This window comes from Brachyistius frenatus, unplaced genomic scaffold (assembly GCF_029030835.1).
Source record: "Brachyistius frenatus isolate BFR_SWC_R1_liver_20210118 unplaced genomic scaffold, ASM2903083v1 Contig_28, whole genome shotgun sequence".
Classification (NCBI taxonomy): Eukaryota; Metazoa; Chordata; class Actinopteri; family Embiotocidae; genus Brachyistius; species Brachyistius frenatus.
Genome location: NW_027210627.1, coordinates 534 through 19,674, shown reverse-complemented (window position 1 = coordinate 19,674; position 19,141 = coordinate 534). Strand labels below are relative to the sequence as shown.

At 38.3% G+C, this 19,141-nt stretch overlaps 1 protein-coding gene and 2 non-coding genes across 5 annotated transcripts; all 3 read right to left on the bottom strand.

Moving 5' to 3' along the window:
- Positions 1-1,738: 1,738 nt before the first annotated feature.
- LOC138620995 (high affinity cGMP-specific 3',5'-cyclic phosphodiesterase 9A) lies at positions 1,739-13,668 on the bottom strand. 3 transcript variants are annotated; one of them, XM_069698709.1, is made up of 14 exons: positions 13,531-13,668; positions 11,551-11,712; positions 11,414-11,465; positions 10,967-11,069; positions 8,689-8,831; positions 8,522-8,581; positions 7,136-7,313; positions 5,580-5,702; positions 5,300-5,392; positions 5,132-5,199; positions 4,935-5,037; positions 3,749-3,853; positions 3,416-3,562; positions 1,739-2,933 (listed from the first exon to the last, which is right to left on the bottom strand). In XM_069698709.1, exons 1-14 carry the CDS (start codon positions 13,616-13,618, stop codon positions 2,742-2,744), a joined length of 1,617 nt encoding a protein of 538 aa, XP_069554810.1. In that variant the 5' UTR covers positions 13,619-13,668; the 3' UTR covers positions 1,739-2,741. The 3 variants fall into 3 exon arrangements, with proteins under 3 accessions (XP_069554810.1, XP_069554812.1, XP_069554811.1); XM_069698711.1 differs by having other exon boundaries at positions 3,416-3,480; XM_069698710.1 differs by having other exon boundaries at positions 11,563-11,712.
- Positions 13,669-16,137: 2,469 nt separating this feature from the next.
- Positions 16,138-16,256, bottom strand: LOC138621124 (5S ribosomal RNA). Its single transcript, XR_011310922.1, has one exon. It is a non-coding gene; the product is annotated as a 5S ribosomal RNA (ribosomal RNA).
- Positions 16,257-16,837: 581 nt separating this feature from the next.
- Positions 16,838-16,956, bottom strand: LOC138621123 (5S ribosomal RNA). Its single transcript, XR_011310921.1, has one exon. It is a non-coding gene; the product is annotated as a 5S ribosomal RNA (ribosomal RNA).
- Between the last annotated feature and the right edge of the window lie 2,185 nt (positions 16,957-19,141).

Below are 19,141 nucleotides of genomic sequence, written 5' to 3'. Positions count from 1 at the left end.
CATCTGCAGAACTTGAACATGACTCAGCATATATGCCTTTTCTGTATGCTAAACCAGAGATATACTCTCATCAACCACCCCTAAACTTTAAGGCTACATGTTTATAAATGTGAATTGCTTTATTTTTACAAATTTTTCATCCAGCACTGACATGGGACGCAATCTGTGGAATTATGAGATACCATTGTAATTTTTGGTATATTTTCCCTAAAAAGAAAGCTGCTCTCATAAAATGTCCAGTCCTCATTTGTTCTTTTTCATATTCTGCCTTAATAGTTTTGACTTTAATTGTATATTTGATCTCCAATATAGTTTTTCATGATATATTTCAGGCAGAGATTAATATTGTAAAAATGTTTGTTTGTCCTCTAAGTAACTTCTTATTTTGAAGCCAAAAAAAAAAAAAATGGTTATGGAGAATATTTCCACTCTTTGTGAGACTAAGCCTTTACATACTATTTTTTTTTTTGCATGTAATTACTTTGCACATCAATATATTTTTTCTCAAACTGTTCTTTTTTATCATGAGTACTTTTGAGACATCACTAGGGTGACCAGTGACAGTTTCCCCCACTTAAAAAGGGAAACTCTGAGTGACCACAAAGTCACGAGCTGTGCAGATTTCCGTAGATTGCACAGGTCCCTCCAGATACTGGGGAAAAAAAAAATCATGCAAGCTAGAAATCTGACTAAAGACTTAAAATTAGGAACAATTTATGAATCAACAGCTCAATGAGCCATTCTGTGAAACAAACAACTGTTTTTATTTATTGTGAGAGATCAAATTTATGGGCTTCTGTCAACTTTTCTGAGTTTGAAAGATTAAATATAGAAAATACACACAGATTGAACTGTCATGTATGTTTTTCTGGTTTTAAAGCTCGAGCTGAAAGCAAAAATAAAAATGTTTCTGTCTTCTTCCTTTCTGTCCTCACCAATACAGTGCTCGTAATAAACAAGAAATACCATCACTCTGAGTTCGTCACTCACACCTACACACACACACACACACACACACACACACACACACACACACACACACACACACACACACACACACACACACACACACACACACACACACACACACACACACACACACACACACACACACACACACACACACACACACACACACACACTGCTGACACACATGCAGCAGCTGTTGCAGCAGCGTCCTCTCTGCAGGCTGGACTTCACACACTGTCCTGCCCTTCTCTTCTTTCAGTCAGATGGGTTTCTGGTTTTGGTAATGATAAGGCAATATATAGTCTAAAATTAAAACAATACTTGATTTAACTTTGTGAGGAATCTCTATTAACGACAGAGGTCGTTAATATTGATGATTGATGATCCACTCATTGACCTAACTGCCAGACAGCTATCAAAGTTGGCTGGGTTGGTGCTGACTCATTCGCTCACACAGTGCTGGCTGGCCTGGCTTTTTTTGTATTTCTTTTAAAGAATGAATTGAATTGAATATACCGTCGTGGCTAAAGATGCGGCCAAAGTAATAGCTGATCACGCCATGGAAAGACACACCAAGTGCCAATTTTACATCATTGCAAAGATAATTTATTGATTTAGTCTCTATTCAGTGGTGTGGGAAAGTTTGTGAACCCTTTAGACTTTTCTATATTTCTGCATAAATATGAAAAGGAACATCATCAGATTTTGACTTAAAGGTAGATAAAGAAACCCTCCATTAAACAAATGAGACAAAAATATTACATCTATTCATTTATTTATTGAGAAAAATGATTCAATATTACATACTGTATCTGTGAGTGGCAAAAGTATGTGAACCTGTAGAATAAACAGTTAATTTAAAGTGAAATTAAAGTCCTGTGTTTTCAGTAACTGGGATGATACTCAGGTGTGAGTCTTTGAAACATCAATGTGTAGTGATAACAGGAACAAACTGTTCAACACATCCCGGTGTGTTTTATTAACTGCACACTGAACCAACTTACATTATGTACAGTTTATTCCTTCTGAAATAATCAACACTGGAGATTGCAACACAGTTTTGTCTGGACTATCTTTCTACTAATGCAATAATTTGGAGGAAATATCCTCATCTACAATGTATTAATGCTTTGTCAAAAAACATTTTATGATATACAGTAAATAATGTTTGTGTCATAAAATATGAATTAAAACTGCAAGCAGTGATATGCGGACCCTCGCGTGCTGCCCGTGCACAGACTAAATTTGAAGTCGGTCTGACAAAATCTGTAAGAGCAGTTCGTAAAAGTACAACGTGTGAATTTCGCCAAAAATGCAGATTAAATTCAAAATGGCAGACTTCCTGTTGAGTTGACGTAATGGTCCATTGGAACTTTTTTGTTCATCTCGGTGTGATACACATGTCCACCGAATTTTGTGCATTTAGGTAAATGTAGCCGCCGGGGCATCTGTTTAGCGAACATGTGTACCAACTTTCATGAGTTTTTGAATATGATAAAGCCTCCAAAAATGCAGTTGTTTACGGAGAATAACAACGCGGAATAATAATTCCTCGAAGAACAATAGGGCTTTCGCACCATCGGTGCTCAGGCACTAATAATGGGAATTCGAACAGAACTCTTTTATAATGCATACACTAAAACTACAACACAACCTGCTTGGAACAGAATACAGTGCTTGTGCTTAGCCTCAGGAAATAAAAGTAAATTTAAATCCCTGTCAGATTCTGCATTCTTTACATAAAGACACCTCAAATAGGCGCTGTTCAGTTCTTAAAAAATGTCCACTTTAGTTGACTGTGCATCCGGCTTCGAGGCTTCGGGCCCGGCGTTCGTCTGGCTGTCGCCTCCCTTGCTCTTGGCTGCACTCTCACTCTGAGCCCAGTTCTGTTTCTCCCTCTCCAGCGCTTTCTCCATCTCGGTGTAGTAGTCGAGAGCCTTCCGCACCGGGTCGATGATGTGTTGCTGCAGAATTATGATTTATGTTGTGATTTTTGCGATTTAGACTTTTATAAATGACTTGGTGAAGGAGATTCAGGCAAAAGAACACTTATATGCTGATGACACTGTCATTTATATGCTTGCTCCCTCTTTAACACAGGCAATGCTAGAACTTCATACTGCATTTCAGTCAATACACTCTACTCTGCTAAATTTAAAATAGGTTTTAAATGTTCAGAAAACAAAGTTCATGATCTTCTCAAAATCTCGCTCACAGCCGCCTGATGAATTTAGCATTTTAACATCTGATGGTCAATCCATTGAAAGGTCACAGTGTTTTAATCGATGTTTCTCTGTTTTTTATTGTGGATTTTCCATATTATGTTGTGTATTCTGCATTTTAGAGTTTGTGAATTTGTACGGCTGCTACCTGGGTCAGGTACTGCCTTGTTAAAAAGATCTCAATGGGACTTCCTAGTAAAACTAAGGTCAGAAGAAGAAGTTACCTCCAGGCAAGGGAAGAGGTTGGCCAGCTCGATGAAGAGGGGGAGCAAGACAAATCTGATGAAACCTGTTTGAGATGAAGGCTTGGTTACTTTGTCCCGATCCATGAAAGGGGTGACTGGAAGGCCCTCTAGCTTCTCTACATCACTCTGACCAAAGAAAGGCAACACAACTGGAATTAAATACAAATAACTTTGCAGTACATCTCAGGACAGCAACACCAACATCAAGTTAACATCATTCAGCTTCCAATCACGCCAGGTCTTAAACTCCACCAGAACAATGGAATCAATCTGCTGTAGTGAAATGTCTTCACGTGCAGTTGGACTCGGTACCTGGTTGTAGAACTCCTGCAGGAGACAGTCCAGCCAGGGCTCAGCAACCTCCATGGGCCGCGCCTCGTTGGATATGTCGCTCACTTTGATCAGGATCATCATCAGCTGCACAAACACAACCAAAAATCGTAAACAGTAGACAGCGACACAGGAGTCATACCAGAAAGAGTTCTGTAGGGACTGGTCCACTACAAGATCCCGTGTCAGGGTCACGTTTTCCTTCGTCTTGGTGTGAAATGTAAGTTGCCTTAGCTTTAACCGACAAAAAACACGTGTTTAGATTTAGAAAACAATGACCAGGTTAGCGTTTGATGTAACCACCCCTGATCTACATCGCTAATTGTCCTTTATCACTCTTATCACCTGACCTCCATCACAGGACTTCCTTCTTCGACCGTGGTCGTACGTGGGTGTACTTTTCACGCCTAGATGAGTAAAAACGGTTTCCTGACACGGTATAATATTTAAGGTGACCAGGTATCCGACTTCATGAGGGACTGTACAGGATTTCTATCCCTTGTCCCACATTTTAAGATGGTGTCCCATATTTTGATTAGCTCCACTTTTCAAAAGTCTGCACTGCAGGACAGAGGTTTTTTAAAACCTGCACAGGCAGCGCCAACAACAATGTTCCCACTTAAACCAAAAGATGATTCTCAGACAGATCAGGGAACAGCAGCTGAAATAAATTGTGTTTACACCACCATGCAGCATCACAATCATACAGGTCAGGAGACCGTGGGAAGCTAGCACCACATGAGACTGTGAAACTTTAGCGTCCTTTTTGCTTTCTGTGTTTACTGAGCGTGAGAGTTTGGAAAGTTGCCTTTAAATAATGTGTATTTGTTTAATCCATCACATGCCAGAAGCTATCTGTTGTGTGTTTTTATGTTCTAAATTAGATAGATATCTGCATTTTAGACAACCTCTCACCATCGAGTCAAACATTATCCCACACAAATACTCTCTTTGCCCCACATTTGGTTTGTTGGAACCTAGTCCAACAAATAATAATATTTAAATCCTAAGGTACAACAACTATTGTGACCACAAAGAGTCAAAATAATAATTAAAAAAAATGTAAATATTTCCCATAATAATAACATTCCTTCTTCACATTCCTCTTAAATATACTATAATTGATGAGCTCCATTGATCGTCTGCCACAGTGTCCCGTCCATCTCACCACGTCTCTGTGGTCCTTGTTGGTGAAGTCAAACGTGGGCAGGATGGACTTGAACTTGTTGAGGATGTCACTGTGCCTCGTCATGTCGGTGGCCAGAATGCATCTGCAGTTGCAACATGATATAAAGCTTGGTTTTAAGATGAAATAAAGTGAGAAAATATGACTATGAAATGAGATAGTAAGGACGATGGTCTCACTTGATGATCCCCTCTCTGATCCGTTTGTACTGATCCATGGACAGATTTCTGAAGATGTTGCTCTCTGTCTGGAAAACAAACGGTTGAAAGGCTCCATCTTACTTTGATAAAAACTAAAATGTACATTTCGTGGAAACTTTAAGTAAACAGCAGTGTTTTCATTCTTACTTTTTCCAGGATCTCAAAAGCAACGGCACAGTGGTGGTTCTCCAGCGGAGAGATGTCGTTGTAGCGAAGAGCAAGTTCAGTCCGAGCATTTATCTGGAAGATGGTCAGAAGTTAGTTTATCTTATCTTATCTTATCTTATCTTATCTTATCTTATCTTATCTTATCTTATCTTATCTTATCTTATCTTATCTTATCTTATCTTATCTTATCTTATCTTATCTTATCTTATCTTATCTTATCTTATCTTATCTTATCTTATCTTATCTTATCTTATCTTACCTGGTAGGCGTTGTTGTATCCTGCATGGTCGAGGTCATGGCAGACTGCAGAGGTCAGCATGATCAGCAGGTCGATGCTGTCCATCTTACTCCTGAGGTCGGTCAGCCAGATCAAACCGTACATCTGTGCCGAGAAAAACTGTATTTTGAAAAAGAAAGGCTGACCTGCCACCAACTCTTAAAGATTACAGTTGTTTTTTGTCCACTTGGGGGCAACAGAAGCCCAAAAAATAAATAATCATCTTTTAAAGTTGTTATGGCAAAATTCACTCCACATTTACCTGTTTTGGCTCTCCAGCTGCCAGATTAAAAAACTATTTTCACAAGTAAATTGCTTTGTCAGCTCTCTGGCATACAGCTGCCTGCTGTGGCTAACGTTCGGATTGAGAGAAACAAACATCTGAAAGATGCTAAAATTCTCAGGAGAGCAAATGGAATACACTACTAGCATTTCACATTATACATAGGTTATGAAACAATTGATTAAAGATTTGGTTAGCCAATAGGTGCACAGTTACTTGCTAACACTCTTTATATGGCATTTGGAGAAGGGGGGGGGGATAGTGCAGCACATCATGAGTTAATCAGTTTGTTTTGAATAAGCTAAAAGAGGCTAAAAGAGGAAATTCTCAGTAGACCTGTAGAGCTAGGTGATAGTTCTTTGTGGACCCGGAAGCAACCTTTAAAGATTACAGATTACTGTTGCAACTTTAAAAAAAAAACACTGCTTAATGCATGTTTGAACTTGCAGTGACTGATATCTTTTGGCCACTTAGGGGAAGCAGAGGTTTCCCCTTTCTGTGCGGAGTTTGCATGTTCTTTCAGGTCTAACAAAATCAAATGACAGGTCATCATTGTAAATGAGAATTGGTTCTCAATTGATTCTACCTGGTTAAATAAAGGTCATATATTAGGGGCAGCAGAGGTTTCCCACTTGCAACCATACAGCCAGATTATTCATTGAGTCATGTTTCTGTTGCACCTGATGAATGCAAGTCCAATATTTACCCCTGAACAAAATATTTGGCTCTTTAGTGACTAAATATCCCACCATGTAGTTTCTAACTGTTAGTTAAGTTTGTTAAAATTAAACAATACAGTACTTTTGGATCTAAATTTGTTTACAGATTTGTTTACAGATGGGTGAATCCTTGGTAATAACAGACAGGGGAAAGAGAAGTTGTGCTTTGATGTACCTAATATTTTGTTAAAGTTGCAGTGTTTGAACAATTAGCTGAAACTTACTGTAAATCTTCCACAGGTCATAATTCTCTGTACATTCATCACTAATAAATTATTATTGATTACATCTACTTAACAGAATGTAAATGTCCTGCATCATCTCCACATCGGAAATGTTACGGACAAGAATTAAAACCATCAAGATGAAAACTGCCTGACCTGCAGAGTTGATTTGAGTCTCTTCTGAGAGCTGGACGTCCTTCACAAATTAGCCATCAAGTGCACAGTTTCATGATTACGTGTACAACTGGTCTTTCTGTGATTTGTCCTGATAAAACTCGACTCTAACGCACATACACACATACACGTACTCACCATCTGGGTCACACAGAAGCAGTGTTTGAAGTTGTGGAAGGGGATGTTGTTGTATCTTCGGTAGATCTCGAACAGGAACTGCTGCAGCACCTCCGGCTCGATGTTGAAGGTCGCTGTGAAATCTAAATCTGTGTACATGACCTGCAGGAGCACCATGATCTCTGCGTCCTCCCACTGCCTGCACACACACACACACACACACACACACACACACACACACACACACACACACACACACACACACACACACACACACACACACACACACACACACACACACACATAACTTTTCCCAGCATCCTACCTTAAAGACGGACACATGAGCTGCGCCTCAGCTGCACAGATGAATCCACGGACAAGTATAGAGACACAAAATTCAGTCTTTAGAGTCTGATGGCGCTTGTAGTTTTGTAAGGACATATTTGATCTCACTTGCATGGAAAATCTGATTTTAGAAACTCACTTTTTTGACACATTTCACTCAGCATATCTCATCTTTACTTTGTTAAGAAAGTAAAAACATCCATCAACAGAAATATTGAAATATCTGTGATGTAAAGCTCCATTGTTTTGCAAAAACTGTTAAAAAACCACACAGTTACACTGGGTTACATGTTCATTAATTATTTAGGTTTATTTTCAGGGAATCCCATATTTTGTCCTCTTTCCTTCTGCTGTAAACATTCAACAAATATCTATAAATCCGCAGCAGAAAATAATCCCGTGGTAGTGATACATTTTAGTCCCCTTTGCTAAAAACTACAGATGTGTTCCTAGACGATTTAGAAAATTACTGGAATATATTTTGAACTGTATTATCTATTTAGTAGGACTGGGTGGAGGCTGCCACATATTGGGAATTGTTGAGACCTAACAACTTTTTTGTTTTGTTATTTACATGGAAGTTGTTGGTATTAATAAAAATGTAGATTAATGCTGGGTTCATCCTTGATAATACTCCACCACCCACACCACAGAAAGCAGAGAAAAGCCTATTTTACCAGGCTTTCAGAGGAGCCCCTGTCATACCTGCACTTCAGTTCTCCTATCCATCTACCTCCATCACTGTCGGTTTAGCTTTAAAAGCTTCTGAACAAATGAAATAATAACCGAGCCTTGGAGCTCACTTGAAACATGATGTGTTGATTGAGCCTTTTATGAAGACCTCCTTTCAATTTGCGAGCCCTCTGCGGGGCCTATTCATATTGAGATGAGAGTGATGATCAGAAGAAAAAGGGTTGAGGGCTCCCATCCTCTTCAGAAGTGTTTGTTGGACACAGCTGTCATTAGTCTGCCTCGCTGTCTGTGAGCACTGAAGAAACAGGTGTTTGTTTGTGATCACACACGCACACAGACAAATCTTCCACTTTTCACATCAAAACTTACCAGTTATCAAAGGTTGGGGTCTTTAAGTACTGCCTCACTTCTTCCGACACTTCCAGAGAACTGCAAAGGTCACGACAAAAGAAGTAAAAACAGTTAAATATTTAAACAAAAATACAAAGGCTGCAGGGGTTATTTTCTGCTGGTGACTTTTTTTTATGTGAACAAACCTCATTTGCAGGAACTTTTCCCGCACGTGTTCGCACTCCTCCCGGGTCCTGTGCAGGGTTCTCTTGTGGTAGAACGGGGAAGGCTTGTGAGGTCCCTCTGAAAGATCTTTGAAGAGCCCGAGCCAGCTGAGATGCTCCACACTCTGAGAAGCAATGGGATTCATTTTGTTTAAAGTCTCCAGCTGTGCTCTGTTAGGCCATACACTGGTGCTTTGAGCTAAATACTAACTTCAACATGCTAACACAAAAGTAATGCTACATTAGGTTAGGTTAGGTAGTTACTTTATTAATCCCCGATCATCATCATAAATTAGCACGATGCCATGCTGACATTATCTAACAATAAACACAATGTGTGTGTGAGTTTTTGATGATAAACGTATCGGATGACCAAGAATCGGAACCTGAAAAATGCTACGTCATCTGGGAACCATCATGGCAACCTTTTATGCACATGTTGAGATATTTCACAGAATAATTAAAAGTTTGACTTGCTGGTCGTGCTAAAGGAAAACAGCACCAATAACATTGGAAATATTGCCTGATAAATTTTGTGTAGCAAACAGTTGCCTGTATGTTGTGTATGATGTGACCATTTTAGGCCCTTGTGCAGCCCACCTGTGATCTCACAGGGCACATACCAAGTATCCAAAAGATGTGATTGCTGAAGCTTGTTAAGAAAGCTCTCCTGAACTAATCAGGGTCTGCCCGACTATCACTTTCTCTGAAACATTTATGCATGATAAAAGATGCTAAATTGTAACATTAAATGCACCTATGTAGTAAAGAGTAACGTTGCTGATACAAGAATAGACTTTGCTATATTTATACTGTCTCAGTGATTAAATTTTTTTTCCCTGCTAACGCTCATGTGTTTTTTAGGCTATTCATTGAGATAAACCCTAAAAGAGGCACCAAGGCTGGAAGAGGCAAAGTCCTATCAAAGCGAATTGGGAAGGTCACCCAGAAGAAGATGACATCAGTTGGCCCTCGTGACTCAAGTCAGCAACAGAAATGAATGGGCTTTCAGTCGGACCTCATAAGTTGGTGAACCCAGTCATTCACACACAGAAACTACAAAAACACGCACACAAAGTATTGTCTACTGTTAACGATGCTCTTTCCAGGTACTCACTTAGTATGTCTTGGTCACTTCGTATTTCACTCAGTATTTTTTTTTTTTTTTAGTTCAGTTTTTGGACAGACTAACGACCCCTCAAAGTTTTGTACATATTATTTACATGGCTGGATATTCAAGTTCATCTGAATGTCCTTAATTATAATGAAATCTTTTTCAATCTCATTAACTCATTCACATGGTTTTTCAGCAAGTGATTTTGATCATGAACACTTCTTTTTAAACTATATTTTTTTAAATGACTGAAATTTTAGTTTTGAGTGTGTTCTGTATAACATCTTTTGTTTTTCATTGGCTTAAATTGAGACATGGTTTTATTTTTGTTATTATTTATCTGTATTATTTGTCCCAAAATCTTATTGCACCATTTCAAAGGTTACATTTGTACACTATTTTATAGCAAGAGTGCTAGGGGATAATTTATCAAATAACAATGTTTGGAAATGAAAGTAATGAAAAACTAATAGTTGTCTGTAACTTATACAGTAGCATGTAGTGCATTTGTATTGTAGATTACAGTAAAACCCAGCAAATATACCTGCTGTAAAATAAACATGAATTAACTGTTAATTATTTTGTCTGTATTTTACTGTAAGGGGTGAAAATGAAATCTTCAGACTGAATTTATGAAAGCAGTATCAAACTGTAAATTTCAGCGCTAGGAAGATACCGTAGGTTATACGGTAACCTACGGACACCCGTGCTGCCAGTTCTTTACTGTTTTTTGATGGAAAAATTTCTAACAGTGAAGGTTTAGAAGAAAAGGCAGACTGTGCCAAGGCAGTCCAGTAGTCACTCTGCTTTTAGCTCAGTTTTAGTGTCCACCAACACCTCAGACAAATATCAAGCCATACAGTTGCTAGATCTTCCACTATTTTTACCAGCTCGTGTGGTACTGACGAGTGGCATAAATATGATGTCATATCTTTAAGGTTTGGTGGGTTCATCACTATGAGTGTCTCTTGTAATTTGAACCATTGTCAGTATAGAAATATTGACAATTACAGCTTTAATTTGACATTGGGTGTTGTGTTATCGTCCCACTTTCTATGTTTTTTCATTTGAGTTTAAAAAAAAAAAAATCCCCTGTGTTGCTGATTATATCATTGTATTATTATATGAATAACTTTGCTGGTGTACCTCTAGTTTCTTCCGGAATGAATCCACTTGTTTCTTCATTTCGTACACAACTGCGGGAGTCTCACCAGCCTCGATGAGGATTTTCTTCTCCAGGCCCTGCAGTCTGGGATCGCAGACCATCAGTGAGCAGTTCAGTCATCATGCAAACCTCTATCATGGCAAAATGTGAAATGGACACTCCAGTCCACTACGGCAAGCCACGCTTTGGCTTCTCTGGGCATGACAGTTTCACGTTTTCCGGTAGTGGTTGTGAAACTGTCACGTCTAGAGAGACCAAAGCGTGGCTATCTCAAGTTTTGCTGCCATGTCTATTTCACGCTTTCCCTTGATACTGGGTTGGATGATAGCATGACTGAATAATCATCTTTATGAGACAAGAAATTAAATTATTCTTCCCCATGAGTATGATCTATGCATTCACTTTCCTTTATTTCCCACCCTGTCTACCTTTTTTCCATGGATGATAGATCAAATCCAAGTGCACCAGCAAGCTCTGCACCTAAAGTGACCAAAAAAAACAACTTGACAACAGTTTTTCCATGAACTCAAGAGCTTTTCCTCCCATGGTGCTAAAGTGAAGATACCTAACGGCTCACTGTTGCAGTCGGCGGCCACCACCTCCAGCTTGTAGCAGGAGTGGGGGCTGTTGGGCTCCAGGCTCGGGGAGATGTTGATGATGTTGCCTTTGGGGCTATACAGTTTCAGGATGTCGTGGGGCCCGGCCTCGGCTGCTGAGCGGAACAGATCTGGAAAAGAGTTTTCAGTTCACAGTCTGCCCCAAAGGTTTTATAAAGCAAACTTGATACGTTAAGGACGTCGGTGGAAGGCAGCTGAAAGCAATGGAGGGTTTAAGATACCATTTCTTAAGGCACCCTTTATAAAGGGGTTGTAATGTTGTAAGTATCAGGTTTATTTACTGTTATAGAATTATAGATGTTTCATAATTATGGTGATAATAACATTAATAAGGAACAATTTTGAGTTTCCATTCATTAATAACCTTTCCCAAAAAGATTTTTCTCAGCCTCGCAACCAGTGGTGGAAAATAATGAGTATATTCAGGCAAGGAAAAGCGTATTTAAGTGCACATTTAAGTTACTTACTGAATTTGGTTAAACGTATTAACACAAACAAGGACACTTATCAAACATGATGCTTATACAGTGTTATTATAACTGGAGATTAAAGAATTAGCTGTTTAATTGATCACTGATTGCTATTTTAATAATCTTTCATACAAAGATACATATTTTATGTTTTTATAGTAAATCAATTGTGATTGTCCTTGTAATTACTTTCATTTTTTTTTATTACAGAAGCAGTGTGAATGGGATATAGTCAAGTTCTACCATCTAAACAATATGTCGATTAATTGATAAGTCAATTGATTTTAATAATCAGCAGATTAATCTATAAGAAAAATAATCATTGTTTTCAGTCTTACATGAAAATCTTAAAAATGATCTCTATCTCAACTTACAAATGTAAAATGCTGCTTACACATTAAAGCATGAGTAATAATAATCTTGACAGCACGAGTAGTTTTACTTTTGATATTTTAAGTTGGTTTTCCTGTTTATATTTACAGTTTATCATCAGCGCATCAGCTTTACTTCTTAATGGAACATGTTCACAGCGTAGTTTTAAATACATAATAGCTTATGTGGGAATTGTTGAATTGTTGAATTGTTGTTTCTCTGTATAATATTGTAAAGTCTTGCTGTAAGGACTTTAATGTGTTAAGTGCCATGAAATAACCTATGTTGTGATTTGGCACTATATAAATAAAGTTGAATTGAATTGAATTGAATTGAATTGAATTGAATTGAATTGAATTGAATTGAATTGAATTGAATTGAATTGAATTGAATTGAATTGAATTGAATTGAATTGAATTGAATTGAATTGAATTGAATTGAATTGAATTGAATTGAATAAAGGATCTCATCCTCCTTCAACTCTTATGGCAGCCCCAAATTTCTCTTCTCCCTCCAAATGTCCTCCAGTAAACTGTTTCCTTTTGCCTTCCTTACAAAAGCATATAAAGAGCATGAAGCCAGTGACAAAGCCTCCAACTGATGTAACAAGTGAGGAGCTGTCAGGGGCAGCTGTATCGCCGTCTTTATCATAGACTGACTCCCCAACACTAACACTATATCTTCATATGCTCGTGTGATGACTGATCTGTGTTTGATTCATGCATTTATCAGGTTTATTTTCTTCTTTGGGTTACAGAAACTGTATTACAACATAACCTGTGACGAACCTGCCCTCTGTTGATGCAGGACAAATTTACTTTCTCAAGGATGATATTCTATAGTTTTTTAACTAGAAAATAAATTCACATTGTACTTTTAGTCTTTCAAGTAGAAACTCATCTCAAACATGGGATAAATTTGTAAAATGTACAGCATGACTCCAATATTATAAATGTGGACATATGTATGTGTGTGTGTGTGTGTGTGTGGGGGGGGGGGGTACAGACATAACACACAAACCTTAAAATAAATGTGTGATAAATACAAGTGAACTTCAAATAGAAACATCATATTCAGCTCCTGTACCTTTGACATCCTGAGCGGGGCAGTCGACAGGGAGCTCAGCCTGCTCCGGTCTCCCATGCACTGTGAAGTAGATTATTTTTGTTGCCATGTCATGGATTTAAAAAAAATCTAAACACTGTACTGCCGTGTGCGCTGCTGATCTGCATCTGATGTCTGTCTCCTCTCATTATTTCACTGGTAAACACTCCACCCCTTGTTTCTGTTCTCTCCGCCTCCTCTTCTGCTCCTCCTTCTCTCTCCGCTCTTTCTACTGTAACATTTGTACATTCAGGAGAATCCTAAATTAATTTAGGGTAACACCCACTTTTACATCGTGCGTGTGCATTATTGTATTTATTTATTTCATTTTGTAGATTAACAAATAAAAACCCATATCATGATAATTATCATAATTTATCATATTTTATTAAAATAACAAACTATTATTTACTAATTTACTTACATTGCATCATTCTTACTCAGAAACATCGAATTACGACAAAAGATAAGACTTATTATTTGCATTTAATGATGCAACATGTCATTATTATGAGACAATAAGTCATAGAATAATAAGTCTCTTAGTTTGTCTCCACATGGGCAAGAATTAAAATTGCACAAAATTATGACACAGAGTAAGAAAACATGAAAAACTGTGATATAAATGACAGAAATTAAAAAAAAAAAAAAATCTAATGATGTACTGTACATTTCCTGAAGAAAGTAAATTCTGAAGGTTGCAAATGCTTGCCTGAACCTGTTGAATGCACTGCTGCTTGTTTGTGCTTAGGAAACAGAAAGGGGGAATAACATGAAGGAAATAAAAGAACAGATCCAGCGGTAAAGTGATTGGAAACTAACAGACGTGCATCTTAAACACTTGCCTATCACGTTATTTTCCCAGCACAGCTGTTCCACGGTGGAAACGTGCTGAACCAGTTGTAAAGTAAGAACTGCCTTTAAAGGCTGACAGGGCGTGGCCAGTCACATACAGCTGTCACAGAGTGATAGCCAATAGAATTGCAGCATTTCTGCTGCTGTCCAAGGTTCTGAACCAGGCTTAGCTATCACCTAAATATTCACTGAGCGCGTGTTGGAATTCCCGTTGGGACAAATCTTGAAAAACATGATCAGGAATAAACAGTTATTATGATTCCATTCATGTAAATGCAACTCATTGAATTAGATTCTGAATACAATTGGATTATAGTAGCTGAGTAATGCGTTCTAATGTTTTTGATATATTTAGGTAATTTAGTAACTAAAAAAGAAAATATAAAATGTATGTAGATACGACATAGACTTAGAGGCAGCGCATATCGACAAAGGAAATATAAAAAAAAAAAAAAAAAAAGCTTGATATATAGTGGCATAGTCATATCTAATTGCCGACTTAGGGTTCATAAATAATATTGCAATGAAGTCAGTTTCTTACTTCTCTGAAAAACAATCACATAAAAATTGTAGTTAATCCTTAAGACCATTCAATAATTCACTTTTTACTGATTAATATAAAGTATTTACTTGTCCTATTTAAAGATGTAAGCAGGAAAGTAATTGGTTTTATTGAAAACTCTTGAATATAGAAACAGTCATAATATTTCAAAAACTGCAGAACCTTTTGTGCAGTGCCCAAAAACGATCTTTTCTTAGATGCACGTGTTTGCCACGTGTGTGGTTGCGTTGCTCCTCCATGCTGTCTTGACAATGAACCTTGCTGTTGTGAAATGTTATTCAGACCAGTTGTAAATGTTTCCTGACAAGTATAAAGGCTATTTCTACTGTTCTGCTGTGACACTATTCTGTGACATCATCAGATTTTCTTCTGTGACGATACAAAAAAAAACATGCAAAGTGTGCAAGTCCGATGTACCTTTGTACAGTCTTACTGTACAGTTAGTTGAGGACGAAAACAACTCCTCTCCACTCACCGGGATGACCGCCAACTCATTCGAATGTCAGTCAACAACCGTAGGATGACATCAAGTGACCTCCAAAAAGAATGGGAAACGGCAGCTGGGGTGAAGTGCACGGCGAGGACGGATAGAAACGGGCTCCTAGGGGCGGCTGAAGTCCTGCAAAGCCAGAAAAAAGACCTTCATCAATGAGAAGCAAAGAAGAGCCAGGCTGAGGTTTGCAAAAGACCATAAGGATTGGACCAGAGGACTGGACGAAGGTCATCTTCTCTGATGAGTCCAATTTTAAACTTTGCCCAACACCTGGTCATCTAATGGTTAGACGGAGACCTGGAGAGTCCTACAAGCCACAGTGTCTCGCACCTACTGTGATATTTGGTGGAGGATCGGTGATGATCTGGGGGCTTCAGCAAGGCTGGAATTGGACAGATTTGTCTTTGTGAAGGACACATGAATCAAGCAAAGTACAAAGTTGTCCTGGAAGAAACTTGCTTCCTTCTGCTCTGACAATGTTCTCCAACTCTGAGGAGTGTTTTTTTCCAAGCGGACAATGCTCCATGCCACACAGCCAGGTCAGTGGACCACCAGATAAGGACCCTGTCATGGAGTTGTTGACTGCTGTGTTTGTGAAACGTCTTGCTCTTGTAAATAATGAGTGGCGCCCCCTGTTGACGAAATAAGATAAAATCTTTGACAGATTGTGAAAATAAAATGCTTACAGCACCTGGTATTCCCAGGCGGTCTCCCATCCAAGTACTAACCAGGCCCGACCCTGCTTAGCTTCCGAGATCAGACGAGATCGGGCGTGTTCAGAGTGGTATGGCCGTAAGCGACAATCACAGGCTGCAAGGACCTTTTTAAAGACGCCAAAACACAGACAACTTTTCTTCAGGCTGGATCTTCCATCTGTTTTTATCCTTCTGTATCTTCAGATAATCGATAGTCATTTCAAAAACATATCAAATTACTGAAAACATGATCATTTTGGAGGAACCTATAGGAACATAACACTGAAACAAATAAATTCTTTGTAAAAAAAGAAAGAAATTAAAATATTATTTAATATTTGATCAAAAATACACCAAAATGTGGTTATAGAAGACAACCTGAAGATGTCACAGCAGAGAATGTGATGTTGTAGCAGAAGCGACCCTGATGATGTCACATAAAAGAATGTGATGATGTCACAGCAGAGAATGTGATGTTGTAGCAGAAGAGAACCTGATGATGTCACATAAACGAATGTGGTGACGTCACAGCAGAGAATGTGAAGTTGTAGCAGAAGACAACCTGATGAAACTGTCATAGTTGTTGACTGCTGTGTTTGTGAAACGTCTTGCTCTTGTAAATAATGAGTGGCGCCCCCTGTTGACGAAATAAGATAAAATCTTTGACAGATTGTGAAAATAAAATGCTTACAGCACCTGGTATTCCCAGGCGGTCTCCCATCCAAGTACTAACCAGGCCCGACCCTGCTTAGCTTCCGAGATCAGACGAGATCGGGCGTGTTCAGAGTGGTATGGCCGTAAGCGACAATCACAGGCTGTAAGGACCTTTTTAAAGACGCCAAAACACAGACAACTTTTCTTCAGGCTGGATCTTCCATCTGTTTTTATCCTTCTGTATCTTCAGATAATCGATAGTCATTTCAAAAACATATCAAATTACTGAAAACATGATCATTTTGGAGGAACCTATAGGAACATAACACTGAAACAAAAAAAAACTCCATAATTGATTGTGGTGGACGATACTGTCCCATCACCTCTGGCTGCTCCAGCATGAAGCAGACATCTGTCACAAGAATCCTCCTGAATACACAGATTCAAACATATAGACATGAAAAAAACACAGCTGAACTCTACAGCACGTGATAACATGTGATGAGTCATCAAAGCTGCTGCATTGGATATGATTGTTGATGAATTACCAAAACAAGTTCAGGATGATGAAGAGGAGACCAAGAGCCAACTTGGTCCAAACTGCAGGGAGAAAGAGGGGGTGATTAATACGTGAAATATTCATTTCAGCTGCAGAGTTTCCTGGTGGGTTGAATTCTTTACTTCTGCTTCTTTCTGTGCAGCTGCTGGCAGGAAGATACGTGGAAACAGTGCTGGCATTAGGGTGGTGACGATGTCTCCTTCTCCCAAACACTCTAAAACATGCATTAAAATGTGAAGAAAAAACAGTGCTGGCTGCATGTAATTACATCAAAATTCCTGTTTCAGAATGAGGCATCATATACTGGTGTAGAGGAGTGCACTTTAATTACTGTCTATGCTGCCTGGCAGTTTAATCTGCAGAAACAGACTCTAATAGACACACAGCAGCCTGTGATGCAAAATAAAAACACTTGTATTTGAAAATCAGGAAAAACGGGATGACTGTTGTCTGTAACATTTCATCTGTAAAGTGAACAGCGACAACAACAGTATCTGTAATTGAAATTAAAATGTTTAAAATGTAGTGAAGCAGAAAAATAAAGTCAAAATAAAATACTTGACAGCCAGTTGTAATAAGGAAATTATTGAGTAAATGCACTCCATTACAAACACACCCTCTCCAGCCCACTTCCTGGTAAACAATGTGAGTGTCTCCTTTGTCATCATCGGACCACATTTCACTCTTTGTGTGGTGACATGACGGAGACAGAAAGAGTTCACTGACCACTGCTGCTAAATGAAGACTCGTCCTGGAAACTGCATCAGTGAATGAATGAATATCAACATTTTGTTATGTTTTGGTTTTCATTTGTGACTTATTGTACACTGCTGTAAGTATGTTGTGAATAAAGATTTTACAAAAGAAAAACATATTTAAGATGCATTTATAGCCATTGAGATTCACTACATTTGAATTCAGGCTCAGAGCAACAACAAAAAAGTCACTTTACAAGAAAATTAAAAAAGAAAAAGTATTTCTTCTCTACATCCACTAATACTTTCAAGTTCTCATCAAAGCATTTTAATAGATCTGTTTTGAGAAGTAGAGTTGGAATGACGACCTTTTCCCCGTTCAGTTCTTCACCATCACACTTTATGGATTTATGGAATAACAATTCTTAAATGAACAAGGTTTAAAGAGATATAGATTTTCATTAGCTGTTACCTTGGCAACGGATGACCTCATCTTTTACATGCAATATGTGATGATATTTTAAATCATAACCTGTTTTTTTTATTTTTTATTTCCAACAGTCAGTTGCAGAGTGTACAGGCTGAAAGTTCTGTTTGCTTGTTTCAGATATTTATCTGAGAGTGATTTCAGTGTTCAGCTCAGTTTCACACTTCCTCACATCAACTTATTCTCAACCAAAAGGACTCGCAAGAAACTTTTTCAAGTCGACAACAACTTCCTGAAATCAAGCAGCCCAGTTTCCCACATCTTTAGTCTGGTGAGTACTTTTTCTGAGTTTAGGATCGTCATGAACCTTAAATGTTGTTTCACTGCCTGATGTGAACTACATTCATCATGAGTAGAATTACTTGTTTGCTATATCTACATGTTGCATTCTACTTTAAAAATAAAAATACCTCACAGTATAAACAGGCCGACAATTTGGTCCTTCAGAAATGAACTGGGTTTGACGTAATACGTGAACATATCTGTTATTAACTCAGAAGCAGCCTCTTTTACTGAGCTGGTTTACTGCATTAAAGATGATCTGACATGTAAAGCAGGCTCTCTTCAGGCCCGTTTAACCGTCCTGTTTATTA